At 38.7% G+C, this 26224-nt stretch overlaps 1 protein-coding gene across 1 annotated transcript in view; it reads right to left on the reverse strand.

Moving 5' to 3' along the window:
* Nucleotides 1–795: 795 nt before the first annotated feature.
* Nucleotides 796–26224, reverse strand: part of Dve (SATB1_N and homeodomain domain-containing protein dve) — a 44675-nt gene continuing 19246 nt past the window's right edge. Inside the window, exons 3-7 of the mRNA XM_083084503.1 lie at nucleotides 7593–7735; nucleotides 6992–7294; nucleotides 2272–2832; nucleotides 1639–2025; nucleotides 796–1228 (exon numbers count right to left, since the gene is read on the reverse strand). Coding sequence (XP_082940629.1) covers nucleotides 1052–1228; nucleotides 1639–2025; nucleotides 2272–2832; nucleotides 6992–7294; nucleotides 7593–7735 — 1571 coding nt within the window. The 3' untranslated portion in view covers nucleotides 796–1051. The remainder of the gene's footprint in view (nucleotides 1229–1638; nucleotides 2026–2271; nucleotides 2833–6991; nucleotides 7295–7592; nucleotides 7736–26224) is intronic.

Below are 26224 nucleotides of genomic sequence, written 5' to 3' on the forward strand. Positions count from 1 at the left end.
ATCGATAAAAATATAATAGAAAATGTTGAATAAAAATGTTCTTTTGGGAGAGATAGATATTTTTTTATACAATTAAGTATACAATTATGCTTCCATTTCATTTGCTGTTAAATCTCTTCATCGTGCCTTGTCACCGTCGTATCGTCCTGAAATTCTCGCGAGTGATGCGAACGCGAGTAGATAGATAGCATAACGTCGCTTTTAGAGAAAGACTCATTGACTATTGTGACGTTTGAGTTAGGGTTGACTCGATGACAGCTCGGCTGTCTTATCTTAGCTGCGAGATTTCGGTCGGGGCGGTTGCTTTGTGCATTCGTAGACTTGGAGACAGTATCGTTGCGCACGTTTGTATGCACGCGCATGTGAACGTTCACATCGTTCGTTTACACATATATACGTATCGCGAGTTCTACGAGAAGACTCGTGAAACTCGCCATTCACCGATTTAATGTACTCGTCCCTTGCAAGACAAACAAACGAATGGATACGGTATCATAAAGCTCCTATTTTTCGATTCGATCTTCTTGAGACAACTCCAAGAAAACTGCAAAATCGATAGCAAATCTTTGAAAAATAAATTCGTTGCAATTTTTCATTGATGAAATAATAAAATAAAATAATCTTGTTCATTCAATACTTAAATATTTAATACGCGATCGATATTTATTTTCAACATTTATATCGAGAAGTATAATTGATATCTAAATTAACTATAAATATGCCGTCATCTGGAGATAGCATTTGGTTCAAAATATGTTTTGCCAATTTGGCAAAGCAAGGGAAAGATGTGTTCAGTTATATATATTTTCCGTTGACGTATATTTTTTATTCGACATCATCTCGTATTTACATTCATGAAAGTTCATAATAATTATATTAATTGTTACGTGATAATTACAATGAATGAGCTGCGGCCGGTAAGCGTTAAGGACGCAGCTTGTCAACGATAGTAAGGAGTAACAGGTCGGTTAACGATTTCGGCGCGTTATTTCAGCGCGTCCGTTGTTTGCTTTACGCGCTTCTGTCCCTCTAATTATTTTAAGGAAATTAACTAATCTGCGTGATATGGATGCTGTTGCGGCGACTCGCCCTCGAACAGAGCCATCTTCAGCCGCTTGTTCTTGGCCCTACGATTCTTGAACCAGAATTGCACGTTCTTCGGCTCCAGACGCGGAAACTTCTGGCGATACGGCATCTTGTTCAGCTCCTCCGTGTACGACAGAATGAGCTATGGACCGATCGTAAAATCTTTCTCAGCACACCTCTCCAAGAGAGCTAAATTTCTGAGTCATACATCAGCATTTACACGATGACGGAATTATTTAAAAAAATTTGAAGTAACTCACGTGAAACATTTGTATTAATGTTGCCTAATTTTACGTCGTTTAATAATTTAAAAAAATGTTTAAAAAATTACAAGAGTAAAACAGAATTCGCTTTTGTAATATTTGTTATGTAATATTTTTTTTTCTCTTTCTATTTCTATAAAATTAAATATTTTATGCTGCAAGAGAGTAACTATGAATCCACGAGATTGTGCTCTATTAATCCAACAGAAGTTTCTGGCCGTTAAAGCGCGTTAATATCGTTAGGAGGGACAAATTAGCGCGATAACGACACAGGGTGATTTATACATACCGCATGACTCGGGTGTGTGCTGCGCTTGAACCAATACTCGAGCCTCGGCACTTCCGTCACGGGATCGATGAACGTCCGGTTCCTCTTCCTCCTCTCGTCGGCCAACATGCTAGTGGGACAGCCGGCTGGCCCGCGCGGCGGCAGATAATGCGACATGTACATAATACCGTGGCCGAACATGGGGCTCGGCACCAGGGAGAATCCCGGTGGGATCGGGCCTGTGTGCCTCGTCTCGTCATCCTCGGAACCGGACGATACCCTCGCATCCTCCTGCTTCACCGAGGAGGGGGTCGACGTCGGCGGCTGTTGCTGATCCTCGGGTCTCGTCGTCAACGACAGAGGACCGACAGGTGGGCTGCTCGGTGGACAAGGTGATCCGGACGTCGACTGTGAAAGCATCGATTAGAAAATCTCAATTCTTTGGAATTTTCGAGATGTAGAGTTTGTTTCACTTTATATGATGACCTTAGAATTCAAAATGTTTGACAAGCTTCAGTTTTTACTCTTTGCTCTCTTTCTCTGTCGAGGAAAATATCATTTTTTCAAAGCTTCGAAATATTCAATTTTTAGTGCTTTTTTTATTAAAATGGCATTTTCAATCTTTTCTTATCTCATTCAAGCAAGAGCATGTACCTGCTGCCTGGTGTCCTCCTCCTCGTCCGTGCAATCCTCGCTGACGAGGCTAGCGCCTCTGGGACTGAGTCCAGGTGGGCTGCAGCCGTTCATGCTGGCTCTCTTTTGCGCCGCGCGTGCGTTTTTGAACCAGTAGACGACGTTGTTCGCGTCCAGCGGTTTCCTGCCCCGTCGCGACTCCAGAGAGTTCAGTTCCGCGACGTAGTGCTGTATCTGTTCGCGCGAGGGATGTTGATTCTCGGCGAACCAACGTTGGAGACGCGGCAGTTCGAGCTCCGAGTCGAAGCTAGTTCTCATCCTGGTCTTGTGCGAATACTGGAGCAGAGCCGGATGCGGCGGTCCGATCGAGCCACCGCCGCCGCCGCCACCGGGCGCTATCGTGCCCCCGCTGTCGGGTTGCGGACTCTGCGTGTGATGATGATGATGATGGTGATGGTTAGAAGACGGCGCCAGCGGATTTATGCCGAGACCTATCTGTTGCTGCTGCAGCCACGTTTCGAAATTCCTCTTTGTCTCCTCCGACAGGTCGTTGCCGCCTCTGCAGAGGGACAGCAGAGTCATCTGCAAGGGAAGCAATATTTTTTTTTTTTTTTCAAAAGTCTTGCTCTCCCCTAGATTGAGCTGCCAATTAATATCCGATCGTTTAATCGCATCGATAATGCATTTCGCAAAAAATATAAAATTGACAGATGACATGCTCTAAATCTCATCTTGTTTTTTCATCATAGTGCTTTTCTATATTTTATAAAGAATATTTAAAAACAATTTTTATTATAGGATAATTAGAGGATTATTGAAAGATAATCAAGCACAATAATTTTTTTGCCTTTTGTATTGTGTTTTATATTATCTTTAGATGTTTGATAACTCGCAACAAAATTCAAAACAAGATTCTATTTATAATTACATGTATTATATGTTCTAATAAATATATGTGTAATATATAATTTAATTCATACGCATTTTCCTATAGTATATGACATAAAATTTATAAATAGAATCCCGTCATGTGAATTTCGTCGCAAATTACAGATTGTCTAAAGAAGTCTTAAGATAACAAGAAAAGGAGAGGGAAAAAAGCGAGTACTATAAATCGGAGCAAAATTCCCGCCGGAACAGATTTATTGCACGAATTCAAATTCGTTCTCTTGACGATCGATTTATCCGGTCGGTTGTTGACGCAAAACAGGCGCCGCCGTCGTCGTTAACGTCACTTTCGTCGCCATCATCGTCACGGCATTAAGATGACAGATTATGGAAAAGTTTCGCGCCTCAGGAAGCAGTGCGCACGCCTTATCTGGCCGATGATTTATAAGAACAAATATATCTCCGGGCTCGAGGATCAGGCGCATGACGCCACCTTAATAACGCGGTAATCCGTAATGTATCCGTAGCATCTCTTGGCAGTGTCAGATACCATCAAGACAAGACAATTATCCGCCTACCACGACAGCATCTCGCGCGAGCAAAAGAGAGAGAGTCACCTTCTCGAATTCTCATCCTTTTACGACACCGCACTTAATCACTCCAGGTAGGCAGGTCTAAGGCGCGAGTCTGACAGGCGTTCGCGAGATTTCAGAAATCGTTCGGCAAACAGTGGTACGCACTGTCGACCGGCTTATCTGACGACGTTGCGCCATGCGATATTCGAGCCTGATTTACACTGTATTTATTATTCAAGAGTCATTGCGCACGCACACAAGGCAATCGGCTGATCCGTAGAACAGTGGTAAATCAATCGCGATCACGGGACCGCGATCAAACAATTTGCGAGATTGTAACGAATTCGCGAAACGCGTATATCAGGGAGGTATTTTGCCGATATCTTTTATGAATGTATTTTTTGTAGGGAAAAATTAGCATTATAAAAATATAATTGAATAAAAATTCGTCTTTTACCCCATTCCTATTTTTTAAATATTAATCAAACTATAATTGCCTCAACTTCTTCATACGTAAAATCTTAATAAGAATATATATTAATATACCTGTCGTAATATTCTCATAATTGCATCGCTGAACTTTAATTTGTAGATTGAAAGATATAAATGCTCGCGATCGGGTAAATTATTAAAGTAAACTCTCTTTGAACATTTTGGTATTCTACGTTATATATATTTATGTAAAAACGGAAACCAGATTTCGGGATATATATGTAGAACAATTTTGTAAAAATATATAGTAGATAAATCATATGTGTGCGTCGCTGTGGCGCTATAAATATGGTTAAGCCCTAATCCTGATATATCAGGCGACGTCTGTTACATCACTGTTCTACATTTCAAGCTAAATAGGATCCAAAATAGATTTCGCTGCTTTTTATTGTCTGAAACTGTGTTGACACCGATGATTTATGCTCGTCGATTCCAATTAATGCGAATTTCACGTCCCCGGGCCCCTTGAAAAGTATTTATTACCATTTCGAAACTTTCCATTATCCCGAAAGAAATATGAGCGTATTTTTCACAAAATCGTGTGTACTTTAATGCTACTCGCTTATATATTTCTCTTGCATATTTAAATTTCTAATCGCTCTCCAATGAAAGCAACATTTTGATGTATCCAGATATACCGAACGTCACAAATCGTGCACTTTATCTGGCTCACAAACACTAGAAATAACTGGTTTTAACCTCCTGACAAAGAGAGTTATGTCAGATAAGCGAAATAAAATTTGCAAAACGCAAAACATGTCAATATTTTTTTCCATTAATTTTTAATGTAACTCTCTCTTTAATATATTTAATTTGAAGTTTTTTATTTCTAATCTCTCAAGAAGAAAATTAATTGTTAGAAATTAACAAAAAAGATGTCAGAAAAATCCTCTCTTGTTCAACTGCCCCTAAAAAAATTTCTTACCAACGAATTTTTTTAAATTTTCCAGGTATTTTAATAATAAAACGTAAATTTAAAAACAGATAAAATAGATAATAAGATTTTCAAGAAGATATATTCCTATGCTAAAGAAATATCGCGCAAAGGAGTTGCAGAGGAAAGGGAGATCGCTCGGCGGCACGTCTTCCTGCATCATCGTCAGATTAGGCCAAATCTACGCGAAAGACGTCGGTTCTCCATCACGGCGGTTCGCCATTAGCCGTCGGGCTACGAAACTCAAGCAGGAAACGTTTGCCGGGGAAAATTGGTAATCATAGACCACCGCGAGCGGCATTAAAGTTCGAGGGTGGGCGGGTAGCGGGATCTTCAAAGAGAGTGCACTTAGATAATGCCGGTCCGGAGGAGGCGGCGGGGTACCAACCCTCCTCTCCCCCGATGCCGATATCGAGGGGGCTTTTGATGAAGGCTGCGAATTTGGTTGAGTAAAGGGTAATCCTATCACACGCTATGAGATCTTCCGCTGTCGGAAGGGCACGGCTGCGCGGGCGCTGGCCGTATCGGAAAATCGCGCACCTATTTCAATTTTCGTTGAACGGAAAATCGAGAGGATCGCGGCCGGGATAAACCCCTCGAAAAGTCATCGTAAAAAAAAGGAATTTCGCGTTAGCTGGTATAGTCGAGATTACGTTATTTCGTTCCACCGTTGGGGATTAACGAGAGCCACTAGTTCGCGCAACGTTAAACTTTCGTCGAATCGGCTTTTGCGTGGAATCGTCGAAAAATGTTGACATTGTGGTGAAATCTCTCTTTCTATGGTCAGATGAGATAATCGTTGTTTCTTTCATTAAGTTCTCCAATTGTTTAAGATATTGGTTCAGGGCAATGATTTCAGAAATGGCAGATAAATGTGGAGGTTGACAAATATATAATAATAACAGTGTCAGACTGAGAAATAAATCATCTAAAATATTATGAATTTTATCGAATTTAATTATTGCGCAAAAATATATTTAAAATAATATAATATCATTGTAGATATATTATATAAAATAGATATGCTACATAAAATTTTACGAAAAACTACAAGAAGATTCAAGATCAGAGAAAACTTCGTTATTCGCGTGAAAACGCTTCGATTCGAGATGGAAAGCTACAAGAAACGCGCGGTGACTTCTCGACTAGTGACTCGAAACCAAGGAACAGCATTTATTCAAGATGAGGATCAACGGGCCGCGAGCAAGAATCTACCAAAGATTACCACTCGTCGCGTTCTTGCGGGAGGTACAAGAGCACCGAGCCGGAGGACTTCTTAATGAGATTAAGTGCCCCGACGACAAACACTCTCTGGGCTAGATTTACATTTTATACATTTTTAAGCGGTCGTCTTACTACGAATATTTCCTGCTCCGATCTCTCCTTGAATGGCCCTTAAATTCTCTCGGTGCGCGGTTATTTAACCTCGTTCTTCAAATAAACGCGCCTTTATATACAGCTTACGTATTTTCTTTTTCCTCCTCTTATTTTTGCTATTGTACTTTCGCTTCTAATAACATCAGGATATACAAGAAGATAAAAAAGACATAATATATACATTCTGTCATTTAAAAAATTAAGGAAGATTTACTTTAAATCATAGTTTTATAATTGTTAGATGCGAATGTACATGAGATATTTGTCAATTTATGTATTCAGAATAAAACTTAAATTTGTGTAAAAAAAACGCTTTTTCAAATATATCTCATTATCCTTTGTATCCTTCCAATGCATTCACTAACTTCTAAATATTGCTCTTTTAAATACTTAAATAATTAAAATGTAAAATCACGTGCTATCTGCTTCTCAAATCGATATATATTCGAAAACTAAAGATTCGGGGTAATCGTACCTCGTCCAAGGGACATCCGGCGGAAACGAGAAGTGTATGGCTGTGCAACAGCAGCAACCTCAGCAATTTATTTCGAACTTCCGCAGCCGGGCTGGGAGGTGGTGGTCTCGATCTGTACACCTGAATCTTCAGGGTCGCCACCGATGTCAATTCGGCTAAGATGTCCCCTACTGTCAGTAACGGGCCATCGGCGACTTTTTCCATCGGTAAGGGTTTCCAGTTTCGTATAACGATGCTGCCTCTAGCGCTCGGTATCAGATCGCTGGAATATCCTAAACGAACGAGAGCCTCGCCCACCAAATCCTATCGGCAGGAGATCAAGATTTTCAATGATGTTGTTAAATTTATTTTTTATTTTTATAATAATTTAAATCTATGAGAAATATTTCTGTATTTTTCAAAAAAATATTTATTTTTATATTTATAATTCCATATTTCGTTATTAATATTTGAATATCACGAGCTTTTCATTTTTATGAAAATTTAATTTTTTAAAATGCAAAATAAAATTAAAATAAATGTTTCGATTTTAATTATAACGATGATTATATTATTTGTATCAATATAATGATAGTATTGATATAAGAGAAAATATCCTCACCTGAAAGGGCATGGCTACCGGAATGATAACGTAAGAGTCTGTTTCCACTTGAGGACTCCGCCATTTTTCGCGGCTGTTGCTCACATGACTTTCCACGATATTGTGAATCGTCTCCACCACACAATGCACCGGCAGATTTTTCGCTGTAACAGACAAAGAAATTCACGTGAAGCAAAGACAATCCTCTTATTATGAGAAACAATAGAATGATAAATTTACTATGAGCATAACAAATTAACTAACAATTGCATCATTTTACGAATGAGATTTAATTATATGTGTGATTTTAATTCTTAATTAAAAATTCAATGATTATTTTTGGCATTTTGATTAAATAAAAGATGTACAGCTTTTCATGTATATAATTATGTATAAAAATTATGTATAAAAATTATGTATAAAATTTCATTTAGAAAATTAAATAATTACAATTAATATTAATGTTTTCTAAATCTTTTATGACTGCTTAGTTTTCTTCGCTAGAGAAAGTTTAAAAAAATTTAAGGATCTCTGTAGAATATTATTATACGAGCTTTGTTAGCAGATGTAATTAATTCGATTCGAAAACCGGAAACCGAAGATATCTTCACGAAAGCTCAGTCTGTGAATGCCTTAAATCGTCTGGCAGCTTCGACTGAAGCACTATTTCTGTACATCCGGCTGACAATAGGTATAGAGTCTTTGGCATTCGGCATCCAAATTTGAGGAGCAGGATGATTCGCGGGGCGCATACTGAAGATCGTCAAGAGAAGAGAGAAAGAGAAAGAGAGAGAGGGAGAGAAGGAGAGAGAGAGGAGTTTAACTCTGGTGCTAAGCATATGCAGATCCACTCGTCTATCCCGAGACAATGGGACCTGCGCGATGGCACAATAGCTGCGATCCTTGTGTAACCCTGACTTAAGTCCGGGAGTCTATCCCACTCCAGATCATAATCCCAGAGTTCTGCGAAACCGAGGAAATGGAGTGCGAGAATGAGAAAGAGAGGGATAAAGAGAGAGGGATAATAAAAGAAAGATGAAGGAGAGAAGGGGAAAGTTTCATACAATTCTCTACTATGCTTATCCGTTGTTAAAGAGCATCGTCAAATTCTCAATAAACAATTTCTATTTATCGAAATGCTTATATTTAATTGCTTGGCTGTATATCTGTATACAAAAAAAATATTACATCCGAAAAGCATATCCATAATGAAAAAAGTTGAATGATTCATCGATAAAAAGTGAAGTTAATTTGACACAATTATTATTATAATATTTTTTAGATGGAATTTCAACAATAAATTTAAAATTTCGATAATTTCAAACGAGCCTAATAATAATATTGACACTTATTACAAATTATTAAACCATTGTAACAATAATTTTACATTTTTAATTTTTGCTAAAAATCAATCCAAAATTTGTTAAAAAAAATACGATCGCATATTCGATTAAATTTCTGATTAAATATATTTATTTGTGAGCATAAGTATTAATAGTGCATTCACATCGAGCATAATGAGCTAATCAAATTGCAATATTGGATTGCACCCGGATTGATAAGGTCGAACGTCTCTTACAAGGCGCTAAGTCCCCGTCAAAGATGACCAACAAAGGATTTACTGCCGGCGCGGCATGATATTAGGTATTAATGGCCAAAACTTCCATCTAATACGCCGGACATCATAGAGCGCCCTACGTTGCATAAGACAGGTCGTATCTGGCCGGGTCCGAAGGCTGACCGGCGTCCACCTTAATCTAGGGACGTATAGTTTTCATTAAGGCGCCCCGTCCTTGCGTCGTCTTTGTACCGGGATCAGCTGGTTTAAGGTGGGCTTTTACACCGTAGGATTTAATCGCGGGGACACATCGTATTACGCGCTCTGTTTATTACCGACGCGTCGTCGTCTCTACGTGGGTTGACGACACACTCGCCCTCGCATATCACGAAAATGTCCGTCTATATTTTTTATGAATCCATTTTTATAAATTGGAATAACGTTAATTAAAAATTAATTAATTTTCTACTTCTATTCAGAGATCAAAATTGATTTTTTTCTCGGAAAAATCGATTAAAATTTCTCATCAAAACATAATTAATTAAAAATAATGGATTAATTATCATAATATTTTTAAATGTCTTTATTGTTTGAATAATATTTAGATTCTATAATTGAACATTGCGTAAAAATGTAAGTTTATCACAGTAAACGGAGAAACGAAGGAGGCAACCACTCATCCGCGAAATCTTTAATCTCTGCAGCAAAGACATTTCTCATTTCTGGTGCAGGTCCTATCGGGCTTCCGGTTATCTCCCCGCACGACGGAAGCGTCATGCTGCTTCGTCTTTGACAGCTCTCGTCGAAAGATAAGATTCATCCAAAGGGCAACCCTTGAAGAAGCAAAACCAGTTTCTCTCGATGCTCTTTTTCATTTACGACGTTTTCATTTCGCGTTCGCGTTAGCGATTTCTCGTATTGTTAAATCTTCCAACGGTAACATCCATTTAATTTTGATTCGATCTATGTCACACATAATATTCGTTTAAAATTTAATATCGAAAATAAGAGAGTATTAAAGAATAATCGATCATATTTTTGTTAGAGAAAATCATCTTCAAATTTAATGAACTATAGAGAAGAAACTTAAATAAAATTTATATAAGATTATATAAATTTAACCACAAATATAAAAATATAAAATTATATGTATATGTCAATTCTATTACTTATATGGGGTTAACTTGATTACAATAAAAACTATGCGAACAAATCATACACAACGTTTTCATCAGCATTAAAATCCAGCTGAGAAATATTAGAAAATATATACAAAAGAGAGATTTTATTATTTTATTTCGGAAGAAAATATAATCTCTGATTAAATATTTGAGAGAACGGGTTAAAAACTCGTTTTCTTCCTTCATGAAATCATCCCTTTTTAAATGCGTCGAGTTCTAGCGTATCCAGCGCGCTCTCTCAACTTCGCAAATGAACAGAACGCCCAGTTTTGCGAGGCGGTGGTGCAGATACAAGATAAAAAGTTGGAACATATTTTTCGACACCCCGACCATCGCCCATTCCGCATCGCGATAATAGCTGGCGTACGTTCGGCGCGGAAAGCGCGATTCGAAGGGGCCGCGGCCAAAGAACCTCCGTCGAATATTTCTTTCCACGTCTCTTCAACCCTCGTTTCTGCACGCGAAATGATTACCGGCGCGGCCCCGAGATTACCGAGGATCTTTCTAAATCATCGGCGGGAAAAACACGCGCCATTTAGATTCATCATCAATGACGTTTCCGTCACTGTATCGGTATATTTGAATGCGATTAAGCAGAGCAACGAAGGGAGAAGTAAAGTGAATTTCATTTCTCGGTGAATCAAAATGGAGTTGAGCGATTTGAAATAATAAGAAGAAACACCTTTTCATCCCCCATTAAATATTTGGCCTTTTTTAACACTCTGAATTAAATAAATTAAGTAGGATAAGTTAGGAAAAAATTTATATTAATAATTGTGTAGCATTAAAACAAGTTAAAAACATCTTAAAAATCCCTAAATTGCAATCAATCGTATACGTGAATGAAGGAAAACTATGACCCTTTACTTCTAAGGTTTCTTTTCCGTCTTAGTGACTCGATAATCCAAGACGCTTAATCATTCGAAAAATCAAGTCAGATCACGAAGCCATGTTTAAATGGCCCGAATAATGCAATTTTTCTCTTATTGATTCGCGGCACTGATTTACACGGGATTGACTGGAAAAGTCACTTTGTAGAAAATAAATCGGCACGTGGCATGGAATATTTGAGTCCATCTGTGCGCACGGTATTCACGATCCCTGGAAGTCGGCTACTTCCGTCCTCGGAACTTAGTCTAAGCGCGCGCGTACCAAAAGGAAAGTGTGGGTGGTTTCGGTATCTGAGGCTGATCCGGCGGATGTCGGTCTTTACAGATAAGCGACCGGCTCTTTCGAAGTCTTTATCTGCGACACCCGTCCACTCTTCTCCCCTCTCATTCCCCTTTCTACTTCCCCTCCCCTCCCTGTCTCTTCCCTGTCATTTCTATTTTCCTCTCGCTAACGAGTTAATTTGTTCATCCCAGTCATTTAGTTTTTTTTCTTATGATACGTTAATATATATGTTTACCGAGATTTTGCATCTGTTTGATCAACGTTTGATTAATCTATAAAAAATTGAAAAATACCAATATTCTCGTATTGGTATTTATTTATAATCGATTAAGAATACCGCGGATATCGGTAGCTTTCTTGGTCGTCGAGTACATGCAAAGGTCGTAAGCTTGCGTGTGATTTAAGCTCTTTCGATACCGTTAAGCTCACGTCCGTCGAAAACATTGGATAAGACATATAATGAGATAACCTTCCAGTTAGTGCAGCTTATAAGATCACCGGCCACGCGACGAAACCTTCTAAATCTAAGTGTTAGCCGATTCATAGCGACTTGATCACGCAACATATCTTAATAGCATCTAGAAATTCTCATATTGGGGTAAACTGACGTATCGATATAATGCGTGGAGTGTAGTTTAATAGAATTTTAATAGAATTTTCATTTGTTCCGACTGTGATTACAACTTAAGTAAAATTATTTTATTTACTACATTATTGTGTGAAATTTAATTTGTCAAAATCTCACGATTTTCTGTTCTCAAAAATTATCGATGCCTTAATATTGATACATTATCTTAAATTGTCTTTTATAATTGAGAATGTGTGAAATTTAATTTGTCAAAAATCTCACGATTTTCTGCTCTCGAAAATTACCGATGCCTTAATATCGATACATTATTTTGAATTGTCTTTTATAATTGAGAATGTGTGAAATTTAATTTGTCAAAAATCTCACGATTTTCTGCTCTCGAAAATTACCGATGTCTTAATATCGATACATTATTTTAAATTATCTTTTATAATTGAGAATGTGTGAAATTTAATTTGTCAAAATCTCACGATTTTTTGCTCTCGAAAATTACTGATACCTTAAGATTGACACATTATTTCGAATTGTCTTTTATAATTGAGAAAGAGAGAGAAAGAATAATGATAAAAAAATAAATATCTTTATTCCCCGAGATGGATTCGACCGATTTCTTCGCGGACGAACGATCGCCGAAATCGCTGGTTCGACAGCAAACGTACGAAGGTTGCTCCCTGAAAGCAAGGGTGAAAACTTGCCCTAAGATGCTTAGAGGGTAAGCTCTTATACAACGTGGAGAATAAGAGAGAAGGGTGTAGTTCTCCGATACTTCACCGGTGCGTTCCATGTCTGCGCTCTTTGCACGTGCGTAACGCACGATCGATTCGCGCACACACGCGCCTGTTTCGCGTGTGCGGAAGATTAAAATTACTTCGGTAAACTGCCTCGCGCAGGACGAAAGGGGTGGCGCGAAACGCGGGGCCCCCCCAAAGAGGGCGAACGTCTCGTAAATTTCTCGGCTAAGGAGCTTAATTTGGATTTTCGGTAACGAGTTATTGTGAGCGCCAACTCATTGGGAGATGATTTAGGTGGCACCAAGGACAGGTTCCGGTCGTCTATTACCGTCGCGCGATAGACGGATTATTCCTCGGATTCTGAAGAGTAATATCTAGAAACTTCTTATCACCGCCGGGGCCGCGTAACCGCCTGTCACTCTGAAAAGTTTTCCGGAGCGGAAGCTCGCGGTGATAGGAGGGACCGTGAGCGTCGTCTCCGAAACGCGCGATCTCCCGAATATTAACGCCAGAATCGGGAGAGACCTAGCTTTGTATTAGCATATTTATTGCAGCGAGCCTAAGAACTCGTATCATTCTAGCGCAATTCTTACGAAAGAGATATATTATTTCTCATAATTTATATACTTATACATACTTATTTCGGTAAACATATAAATCAGATGATATTCAAAGAGAGAGAGAGAGAGAGAAATAGTATTGCAATTTTTCTTCATGTTGTCATGAATTTTTTATTCTTCAAACACTAATTCATTCTGCGCCATTTAAAGCGAATATTTTTGCAACTTTATTCAATAATTTTGCTCTATGCAATTTTAATATTAGTTAATAAAATTCATAAATAAATCAATTTCTTCTATCACTGAATGCAAAATATGAAAGCACAGAAATTTCTCTAATTTATTAAAAAATTTTATAAAATAAAATAAAATATTAAATACAATAATTTATTTCTAATTTTATAAAATAAAATATTAAATAAAATAATCTATCTCTTATAAAATAAATAAAATAAAAAATATTAAAATAATTTATGAAAAAACGACATTTTTGTGCCATTGTCCCATAACATCACCGCCATAAGCGCGATGATAACAATCGCGCGAAGGAAATAAGAACGCGAAGCTGGCGCGCAATGACTCGACTTGACAAGCTGATTTAGGAACAGGATGGAATCTTCTGTGCGAAATCCTCAGAAGGAAGAGAGCTGATCCTTCCGGCGACCGGAGGAGTCCTGCAGAATGACGTAGTAATCCCGGGGGAGAGCCTCGGCCTTAGCCTTAGCTTAAGCCGTGAGGGTTTGCATACACGTGGAATGGGGCCGACACTAAGACACCGGGCACATCCACCGGGCCGCGTGCACAACGCGGTCCTTAAAACACGGATATGCGCAGCCCCGGCGCCGTCTAATCCACGAGGGTCTCAAGCAAAACCCGAATTCCCATTGGCCGAGGAATACTAACGGATTTGGCTATTCCGTACAGTCGCTCTGGCCGATCTGAAATATTTAGCTGGATCGACTCGGTCGGTCGGGGACGAGTCGAGATGTGAGATCAAACAAGTTCGCCAACGCGTAAGATTACAGACGTGCGTCTCTCACTCGCGTATGACTTGCATTCCTCGTGACCATCTGATAATGAATGTTACGTCGCGTCGAGTCTTACGAAATCGTAGACCGTTAAACAGCTCGCTAACAAGTCTGTATTTATCCTTTTCCCATTCAACGTCGGTTAAATATAATTTAATCGCTCGAGAGATTTTCTTTTTATGCAGAGTATGTAAAAATGAATTATAAAATCCGCGGATCACCCCCGCCCACACTTTAAGACTCGAGATAATGTTTCAGGGTATTCTCAGTTTCGAGAGTGCAGGGGTTAATTGAAACGCAGTGTCGGGATGGTTCTTTTAAACAATAACGTTTTAGAGACATCGTGCTAAGGTACGTAATCTTCCGGGGTTTCCCGGGAAGTGACTAAGATCGAAGTGAGGAAGCGAGAGTAGGAGGGGCGGAGGAACGGCAGCCACTAGAGCAAGAGGATTCGTGATAGAAGGGTAAAATCTGGGGTAGGGTAAAAGGGGAGGGTTAAAGGGCTCCTTAGCGGAGATCTTAGGCAAATCCAGCGTGAAATCGCATCAGAACATCCCCTTGCCAAAACCACCACTTACTCCTACCATCTTCGCCCGATATCTGCGGTATTCGACTAAGGAAATTCTTACTCCTATTTCTTCGACCCGGCTACGAAGATCGCGCGTGAAATTCGGTGACGTTAACCCTTTTCGAAAAAAATACAGTGTCGACAAATTTGTATTCTTCATATGATTCAAAACTTAATTATTCAAAACCGCGTATATATCTGCACGCAACAATATCAATTAGGATGAATTAATTATTGATGCATCAGTGATATTAACATTTTTTTGAAATAGTGTAAGATATTTATTTTTAAGAGATATTTTAATATTTAATTATTTACTTATATCTATTTATATCTATTAATTATTTTTATTTCTATCTTGGTAGCAGACTTCACTTTGATAATTTATTAATATCTTCTCTTGTATATGTGTGTCATTTGAATTTTAATTGAACATTAATTTCGATTATCGTTTTATTATGATTAATTGTTTTCTGGAAAAATTGATTCTTTCGGATTCACGAGATTTGCCAACGAGTTAGAGATAGAAGTTTATCTCGATGTTCGTTCTCTTTCTCTCAGGTAGTCAGTTTCTAACGACTTGACAGTTACAAACGGACAATTACTCAAAGCGTGCTTTCTTCCTCCCGTCTTTTCTCTCTCGTATCTCGTTGTATCCCTCGTTCCTCCTCGTCGCGATCGCGGAGCATTTCCCGGACGTTTCTCCGCTCTCTTAATCAAAACACGGAGAGAGAAAAGACATTAAAAGCCGCGGCGAGACCCGCGGTATCTCGCCTCGAAATAGAGTTCTAGCCGACCAGGGAAGATAAGACTCCCCCTCGGAGCTGCTCTCTTTCCGGCGCTCTTATAGGATCGCTCTATATGCGCGCTCTATTATTACAATACATTCAGACGCGCCTGCGAGAGTCGCGTGCGATTTCCGCGCCCGGTGAGGAGATTATGTCAGATCCCGGCGAAACGGAAAAATGTTTCGGCCCGCGTGATAAACCGTGACAGATCAGAACAGGGGACGCGAAGTATAGCGTTTCTTTACGCACTTTTATCTCAATGACTACGAGTCTATGTGCGCGCACGATATTAGAGTGTGATGTCGGCAAAATAGCGTTATTAAATGTAAATTAGCGATCTGAAATAATTTTCTGTGTCATCGATTGACATATTGTTAGCTCACATATTCCTAATTTCTTGGCTAGAAACGTCAAAATAGATAGATGCTATCTTTATTTCCTTTATAAGATTAAAAATTATTAAGAATATAAGATTAAAAATTATTAAATATTTCACAGAATAAAATTTATAATAATATACAAGAAATAATTAAATATAATCCTTTAATAATTAAATTTAAGGTTCTTGAATTATTAAATGTGACAAACCCTATTTTATAAAAGTTGAGAATAAAAAGCAGAATTTCGAGCAATGCAAGGACTTAAATAGGGCAATGTTCCAACCTCGTTCAGAAGATTCACAAATCCCTGCTGCGCGTTCATTCCCACCCTTGATCATCTAAGATCGCCGTGCTTAACGTATGCGATCGTTAACTACTTGCACAAGCGATACCAAGTTGCGCTTCTTACACATACTCGGCGGAGAAACTCGAACTAGATCTGCGTTCGAATACATCCAGGTGAATACATAATATGTAATCCTCGAAGTATGCGGACTCGGCGTCTTAGGCTAATCTTGTTAGGCCTTGTAAGCCTCCGGCTGACCCTATAGAGCAGACTTTTAATCCCTTAACACGCTACGCGTACGGAGATTTTGCATAAGAAAGAAATAGGATTGTTTTGCCCTTGTCGAAGGCGACGAGGCGCGTCTTCCGCTCTGCCTCTGTGTCTCGCTAAGGGTTGTTTTCTATCACGAGAAATGTCATGTAATATTTCTCTCTTTCTCTCTCTCTCTGTGTTTTTATAAATTATTAATTAAATATTCTTTTACTTGAGATTTTCTCGATAATTCCTCTCGATAATTCATCTTCATTCTTTTAGTCTACGTTCCTTGATATTTATAATTTTAATTAATATTAATGTTGGAAATTACGAGAAAAACAATCAATTTATTGATTGAGATAATTTCGTATCTTTCTTCATAAGATGAAGAAATTATCATTTTAAACAATTATTATTCTATAATCGTTATAATTGTCATAAAATGAGTAACTTTGTTATAGACGATAAGAAAAAAGAAATAATAATATAATAAAATCTCTATTATCCAAACAATATCAAGAAGAGAAAATCTAGTATGTAAAATAGATATAATATCAAATGGCATGTATAAAATACAGAAAACAACTTCATTGAAAATATAATAACCATGTTAAAAATAATAGATAAATTAGCAGCTTAGAAGAAAAAATAAAAAAGAAGATCGTTATCATTTTTTTACTTTAAAATAACACAATCGATTATCTGAAGAAATCGATTATGAACATCTTATTTCTCGATCAATCCAGATAATATCCAGGTTCTATGACAATTGTTTAGGGTAGTAGCATCTCACTGCGGAAGTCGCGAAATATTCAAACGACACTGCCGATAGAAAGGCAATGTTTTTCGTGGATTTCGCATCGGTGCGCATCGCGATCTGGCGCGAAAACGCGTGTGATGTTTTACCAAGTGATTAATGCGCGCCCCGCTACTCTCTATATCGTGATACGCGGAATTGAAAAAGGGAGTAACAAAAAGCTGCTACGCAGCTGTTGCTAGCGGAAGACAAATGGATTCCTGGAGTACCAATCGTCGTCGACGAAACTTTAAATAATAATTAATGATGATTACGGCGTATAACTTAGTGCTCATGCTCAAACAATGCTGATAAGTTGCGGTCATTGTCAATATCATTTCAATAGTCACGCTGCGGCTTCACGGAACGAAAATTGCGACACGTGTCAAGCAAAGAGTTGCGTCAAAAGTGGCCTATGATTCGCATAAATCTAATTTACCAGTTGCTTCTTAACGCTCTTATTTTTAAGCCGGGAAAATCAATTTTGCTACATGCAAATTAATCTTTAATAAAAAAAATAATTAATCGAGTAATAAGCAGCAATAATCCTTTTATCGAGGACCTCGATATTAATATCGATTTAAAGTCTATTTATTCAAAACATGAAACGTCCTTCCTAGAAATAAAATTCTGTGAAGATGAGAGAGAGAGAGAAAACGATGAGTCTCGCAATCGTCTTCTGTAGTTTTTTTTTTTTAGGATAGTAAGGTACGTTGCATTGCTATCTATATGTAAAGTTTTGTATATACAACGCACCGGTTAACAAATCCTATTAAAAATACATTTAGCAGCGAAACTGAGACAGCGGTATTTAAAACAAGCCGATGTCGTGTCGCCAACATTGTCGGTGCACAACATTGAGAAGATGCTCTCCTTAATATTTATATATACTGCCTTATATTTTTATATTTATAAGAGCCTTAGAACATTAAAAGCTCTCAGTCGGTCATTATGAATGCACAATAGAGTCGCGGCTTCGTCTCCGTGATCCTCGTCGGGATAATTAAAAAGGGAGCCAATTCGACGATTCGGCTTATGAGAAGTCTCCCTTTGCCGCCCTTTAACTTTATTCCCGTCTTACTTATCTCGATAATGTATCCTTAGAGAGTAGCAAAAGCAACTCGCATTAATCGCCACAAGTAATGTATCTCTATCCTTATTAGATTATAGATCAATATAATCCGCGAGTATCATAGAGATGAATTATCGAAATTAATTCGCTCGTGAATTGGATTATTTAATTTCTCTATCATTAGTAAAATATAGTAAATATTTGAGGATATTTTAGATTAAAATGTATGCATCAATAATTGTACAATATCATGAAAATAAAGTTTGAGTTTATAATTGCTCGCATGTTATAATCGTGATAATAGTAAATGCAATTAATGACTATCGATATTTATAATAAAAGCGATTTCGATAATAGTATAGTTCTCCGTTTTACTTTAAAATTTGTAACTGTCGGTATACGTGACATAAATCACATTTAACGTACCTAACTTATTAATACGTCTAATATCGAATTCAAACACACCTTTTAAAAGGAGAAAGCATCCTTAAATTTTACATCATTCGAAAATAACTACGCGAAATCTCTTAAATTGGCCGACTAACACAACTATTTCGACCTACAACGCGCTTATTGTTATCACCTTCCAATGATTAATTCCGGCAAAAACGATGCTAGAAATAAATTCGAATTATCCGTCGTGTCGTTCTCAGCCATTCCCGACGAAATACAGACGTTTTAACGATTATTACCGGTCGGCCGGGAGCTCCCATCGGCGACATCACCTGCCCCGAGCCTGAAAGAGGAGAAAGATAAATCGAAAGCAGGATGCAGAGGCGTGGATTTTCGCGGAGGCCGACGCGGCGGCGGCGGCGGCGACGGACAAGCGCACACGATTTTGCGCACACACACACGCTCCCGTCGTGGTAACATGCGGGATAAAGAGGGAAAGGTAGAAAGAGAGGTATAAAGAGAAAGAGAGACGAGCGGGGTGACGAGGGTGGCGAAGCGAGAGGGAAAGGTGAGGTCGGTGGGATCGCCGTATACCTATACGCATCGCGATATAACACGCCGGAGTTAATGCCACTAACACATCGCCGCCATCTTCGGGGATTATCCTACGGGGGATATTTTTGATCGTGCAATAATCCCTAATACGATTTACACAGCTCGTGCTCGCAGGGACGCACGCACCAGCCCGACTGGCCGTTAACGATTTGGCCGGTTGCACCTGATCGTTATTCCAAGCGCGAACATTTCGTTTTAATTATTAGAAGCATTAGCGCAAAAATATATGCAGAATGCGAGGATTGATTCCGGCGTCACGATTGAATTGCGTGTTCATTTGTTGTTCATGACGACGGAAGAGACGACAAGGTTCGTCAAGGATCAGGATAAAAAAAGCTTCTCGCTCCAAAATGCAGTTTTTTTTTTGTAAAGAAAATTCCATCGACTACGCACGAGATTTTATGTAAAGTAAGAGTCATCAACGACGATTAAAGAAGTATATATTGTTTTTACGAAAAAAAGTCAGATGTTGGAAAAATTAAAAATGTGTTGTCTTCTAACGATTTAATTATACATGTAATTTCCAATCGTCTGTACTGCAGATACTATTAAATTAATGAAGCGATAGTATTTGATGGATTTAACTTCCATGGCGTAAGCGTCTATGCGGAATATTAAATCATACTACGGTGATCATCAATTAAACTTTAAAGCAGATAACCTTAAATCACTGCAAATATTACGTCCACTTGCCCTTTCAATTACACAAGTTACATACGTTTCAACTGTTGAATTCACCATTTTACAAGCTTATTTATGTAATATTCCGCACAATGCAGCAAAATGCAGCTGTAACATATATTTCTGTTACAATCGAGATGTGCAATTCTTAATTGACATCTTAATTAGCATGCATCTTAAAGTATCCCATTAATCATGCACCATTATTTTCAACATTTTCTCCATTATTATTTTTGTATCGTTGCGAGATTTTGAAGAGCGAAAGAGTCGCGCGAGGAAAGGAGGTCGCTTGGATTTGACGATTAACATCGATGATCGATCGATCATCATCAGGGATTAAAACGTGCGGGATAATCGTCGCAATCTACGCATCGTCGTTAGAATCGTACGTAGACAGCGACACTCGACTCGCATGGTCGTTAGAGAGCGCCGGATAAAGATAAGCGCGTTCGACCCGTCGTCTCCTTCTTCGTCTTCTTCCTTGGTCGCGGCCGTCAGATTAAGCCGTGGCAGCCGTGGGCGCTGACCCGTGAAGATAACCGAGACCGTGTATTCTTCCTCTAAAGCCGATCTTCGATCGTCGGGACCCTCTCCGTCGATTCACGCGTACCCTTTTCCGCGCGCGCTCATAAGCCGCGGCCTTTTTTATCAACCCCCGCGAGAGTAGCCCGAGTGTTGCATCTCATCTTCGTTGCCAGCTTTCGGATTTCCAGAAGCCGCCGTCGTTCGTTGCACTTTGATCCCTGCAACGCGCGAGGAGTCGCACAGATAACACGACAGACGCAAGACGGACAGGGGGATGACGGAGTCGTTTCTCGATACACATAACAGATTTTCCCTTATCGACGAATTACTCATCCGCGTTCGAGACAAGGCACGTGCACCCGGATTATTACGTTTCGTTTATACTCTTCGGCTTCAATAACATGATTGCGTCACGATCGAGTATAAACTGAAATCGCAGGTCGCGATTCTCTTTATTACGATTGTTCTTTAGTAACTATATCAAATCGCACGAGAAATACTCTAATAGCGAGACGTACAAATTTAGATTTCTATAATATTTTATCTACAATTATGTGTTACATAGTTTCAAATTTCAGATTTTATTATAAGAAAATTTCAGATTTTGAAGTATAATAAATTTATATATAAATATCTTTTTCAATCATTTTATCTCTGATATTTTCTTATCGTTGCATTTAATTTTTCGGAATCGCGTAATTTTTTTAAAATATCGCAAAGCGACATCCTTGATTACAAAATAATATATGATAGCGAAAAAAATCTACCGTTTTAAGCTTCAATGTGGCGCCGAAAATTTTATGACTCTTACGTTGCAGGATTATTTAAGCAAACAAAAAGTTACGTTCGGAGATTCGATAACGCGATGTAGAATTAAGCTCGATAACACGACGTAGAATTAAGTGCGACAAATAATAATTACGAATATGGAAGAAAGAGAGGGGGAGGGGAAGTGCATCGAAATCGACTAAGGCTGAAGACGAAAAATCGCTGCTGCTGATTTCGATCCCGAGGATCGTCAGTTCGGCCTTTCGCGAAAAAGAGCGCGAAATTAATTCAACTCGCGCCGCATTTCCTCCACATTTGGGCGTCCGCCCGATGACAATCGCGCACCATATATATATTATACATACAGCAGATACACACACACATACACGCGCGTACGCGCGCGTATACAACGTCCATGTGTGCGACGGTATAGTGTTACGAAAGTGTGCTTTTAATCCCCCTCGAGCTAAAAATCAATAGCGTGCCCCCTTGATGGTTAAAACCTCCCCCGGGATAAGCCCGGGCTGGGACCGTAGTTAAATAAATCCTGGATCAAAGGATAAGTCCTACCTACCGTTCTTTTTTTTCATTCGCATATACTTTTTCCCCCCTCTTCTCGCGCGCGATCTCCTCTCTCCCTCCCAGTCTCCCCATCTCCTCCGACCCGGTATTTCCACCCCAGTCCCCCCTTACCACCCCATGGCCCGCCGTTTCCCGCTCTTTTCCATCCCGCAGCGGATTATTGCCAAGATCGTAAATTATGAATCTTAACCAGTTCGACCAAGTGAAATTATTTCCCATCCCTCTTTCTTCTACCCTCCTCTCCCGCTCCCTCTCCCCCCTTTCACCCCGTCCTTCCAACCCGGTCCTGTTTCTTTATTCGGCCGGCTACGACGGCTAAGCAGGAAGATCGAGATTTGTGACGGTCCCCATTCGACGGAATTAAGATCATGTTCCGTCCTTTCTTTTTTGCAGCGGAGTTCCTTTCTCCCCCCGTCGCTCTTACTCTCGCTCGAGTTTGCTTATACGCGCTTCTCTTTCATCGCCGCCATCGCTCGCAGCCCATCTCTCGCGCGCGAGAGTTTTAATCTCGGATTATTTCATACCACCTCCAGGATCGGGGATTAATTCGAGAGGAAGAGTTGACTTATTTGCGAACGACAGCGACGGCGACGGCGATGGCCTTTCCAGAAAACACGCGTCTATTAACGTCGAGTTTATAAGGAGCCCGACGATAAAAATTAATGGCTACTTTCACCAAGGTCGATTAACTTTAATCGCTAGTTGGTCCTGCCCTCCTCGCCACCGTCTCATTTTTATTCCGCAAAGAGATGAGGAATTAGTCGAAGTGAGATCAAAGTGGGCCGACGATGGCCAAGTCGGCTCGCAAATGATACAGGGGTCTCTGATTAATGAATTCTTCCTTCGCCGGGATGCGCGCGATTCTAATTTCCGAAAGAATACACGGGATATCGTTACGGCCGTTTGAATGCGCAACGGGAACAGGAGAAAAGGACATCGAGATTATCTAGCGAGCTTTCTAAGGATACTCGAGTCCTTAAGTCAGCAGGGGAACATAAAAGGAATCGAAAGTTTGTACCCGCGCGCCGCAGGATCACCGGTCGCTCCCGAGATTTCCGTTGAATTCGAAGGGCTTTTTGTACCAGGATCTTATAGGATAAACGCGGACAAGGCGCGCGGTGTCTTCCCGGAAGAAACGCGCGCCAGGATAACTATTGGCGAGACCTCGCTTGATCCTGGATTTAGACGGAGTTTAGGGGGTTTTCATATCAGGAGTTCATGATTACGCATCGGCGCCCTTACTGTTCGCGCCTTTACCGCTAAACGGCAGGATCACCCAAAGGATCATTCCGGTTGTAACTGTCAGTCTACGTATCGATTGCTCGAAATATACATTTATAATGATGATAATTGAAAAAAATTAAACATCGTTTAAAAATGTCAAACTTGAAACTGCACATAAATTATATTAGCGCTGATAAAAAATATAATCGTGTCTTTTTCATTGAGTTTAACTCAGTCTTCTTAGCTTTTAAATCGTTATTTGAGATCTTTAAAGTACTTATCAAGCAATAATCTTCTTGGAATGATCGATGCAGCAGAGATTGCGGATTAATATTAACCGCGTTTTCTCGTACTTGTTTTTTTTTTTAAATACGCCGGAGAATTTATCGCATGATGTAGCGCTATTTTATAAATAGAGCAAGTTTTAAAAAATTACGGTAATAATAGAAAAAAATTATATCTTCATATTTTAATCATCTTTCTATCACATTGCGTTTGTAGGCCATTTTGAAAGAGAGATTAATTTACCTTGCCACGCGCGAAAAAAGTAGTCTTTGACCGACGTACGAGAGAGAAAGAGATTGCAGATTAGCGAATTTCCCCACTTCTGTTGGACGGATTTGTCTAGATTTAGCGGAGGTTTTGCCATCAGGACCTCATGAGGTAAGGATTTTGCGACGCGCGCTCTCGAGAATCCTGCCGAAGGATCCTCCGTATCCTGCCACCCTGGTATCAGCTTCTACGTATATCCCCTCTAAATCGTCCACGGGCTTTGCTTGCTATGCCTACGAGCCCGGATTTCGTCGGCTCTCCCATCCTCGCGCCTGTTGCCGGATGATGGCGGGTCATCATCCCTGTCGGCTCCCCACGATATCCCATGAGAATGTGGGTAAGGCCATCGTGTGACCTCTCCGTGCCAGGAGAGCATAATGCGGGGGAAGGACGGGGAAGGAAACGACGTGTTGTGACGGGGGTGTCAAAGATCTTCGAAATATTCGTAATTGATTTTCCCCCGTTCAACACGAGAGAATGACAAGTTCGTATATAATTAATATTTAAGATCATAAGCATGCGGGTGTACAATACATGGAGATTTTACAGACGTGGACGTGGGCAAGAATCAACATGAATGATAAACAAAGAGATGTTGAAATATTTTAAAAATTTCATTGTATGTAATTATGCATTGTCGTGTCAAGAATTTTCAAAATTTCAAAATAAATGTTTATGAAACAAACGCTTCGAATAAAACACAAAGAAAAATAACGATTAATTTAATATTTAAATTTTTACACACATATATTTCTAAAAAAAAATATATATATATATATTTATTTATTTATAATATAAAATATAAGTACTATATTAATATTTTGATTCGATTTTACTTTTACATTCTTTATAATATACGTTAAAAAATGTTTGCCTCATTTTTCAATGATAAAAAGGATGTAAAGAATAAATAATTTCTTTAGTCTTAATTATATATTATTTTGTTTCTCTTTCTCTTTCTACAAATTTTATTTTTCCAATATATAAATCATGCAAAATTTCAAAACATATTTTTATCCATATATATATTTATATAAGAATATCATTCCATAAGCAATATTTTATCTTATAATAAATTTAATACATTTATCTACAATTAATTCTCGCGCGACGAAAAGACTCGCGTCATACCTTTGTTCAATAAATCTATAGCCATTTTTCTCCGAGATAAACACTCTTTTTAAAAAAAAGCGACCGTTCTTCGACAGACGGAGGGTTGTTTACCGAGGGACTAGGAGAGCATCACCGACATTATTATTGTTTGTCTAACACTATCCGAGCACAGAGGTAGCCAAATGGCATCGGCATTTCTCGGTGATGACACTCCATCGCAATGATCAGGATTTCATTTTTGGTGCTGGAGGTATAAGTTTGTCCGAGGTTTTCAGAAAGAGCGAAGAGCCGACGTTGCATCTGATTTTCGCATCTCTTTATTGTCTTCCAACTTTATTATTTTATTTTCCGTTCGAGTGATGTCAGAGCAGATATCGATACAGAAAAACAAAATATATTATTTTGAATTAAGGAAACGCACAATTTCTCTTATTATTAATATCAAATTAATAAAAATATTTTTCGCTTAATATTTTTTTATTATTCGCAAAGATCTCAAAGATAGACAAAATATAGCACATTCAAATTTGAAACTGTCTCTTTTGTAATTTCTTTTTGCTTCAACATTAGCAATAATTCTCCACTTTGTATTTGACAGAAAATTTTTATGATTATCTTTATATAATTATAAATATCAATCTGCCAATGTTTTTTATCCTATGGATATAATTGATACATCCTCTTTACGTGCTATATATTTTGTAATTCATAAAATTTTCCCTTCCTTCTTAATTTACAATTTGAGCTTTATGAAATAAAAATTATGATAAAAAATCAGCATAAATAAAAAAATGACAATTTACTAAACCAATAAGAGTAACAATTAGTATTTGACTAGAATAACTGCTAAATATATTGAAACAAGTGCTTCGTCCATGTTGCGTTTCGAACTGTCTCGGCTGTAATCCGTAATGAATTAACCAATCTCTGAGATTATATAACCCTGGCGTTTTGTTTGGTGAGGCCGCTTTGAGGATTAGTAAGTCTAAGTCCTAAATGACGGGATTATATAATCCGGCGGATTGCTTACGTTGGACTTACTCGAAAGATAGAAACGTGGCAATTAATTTGCCATCAGTATGAATTTCATGCGTACCAATAAGAGTGCGGTTCCATTTATTTATTTTAGATTAATATTTCAGATATTTTTTCGAAAAATACGATTGTCTATATCGTATATTATTTTTACCCCAAATATTCATACATTTATTGGTTGCATTAGAGCATGAAAAAAA

The sequence above is a fragment of the Camponotus vicinus genome, unplaced genomic scaffold (genome assembly GCF_025532165.1).
Source record: "Camponotus vicinus isolate PSW18456_S1 unplaced genomic scaffold, iyCamVici1.0 SCAF_12, whole genome shotgun sequence".
Lineage (NCBI taxonomy): Eukaryota > Metazoa > Arthropoda > Insecta > Hymenoptera > Formicidae > Camponotus > Camponotus vicinus.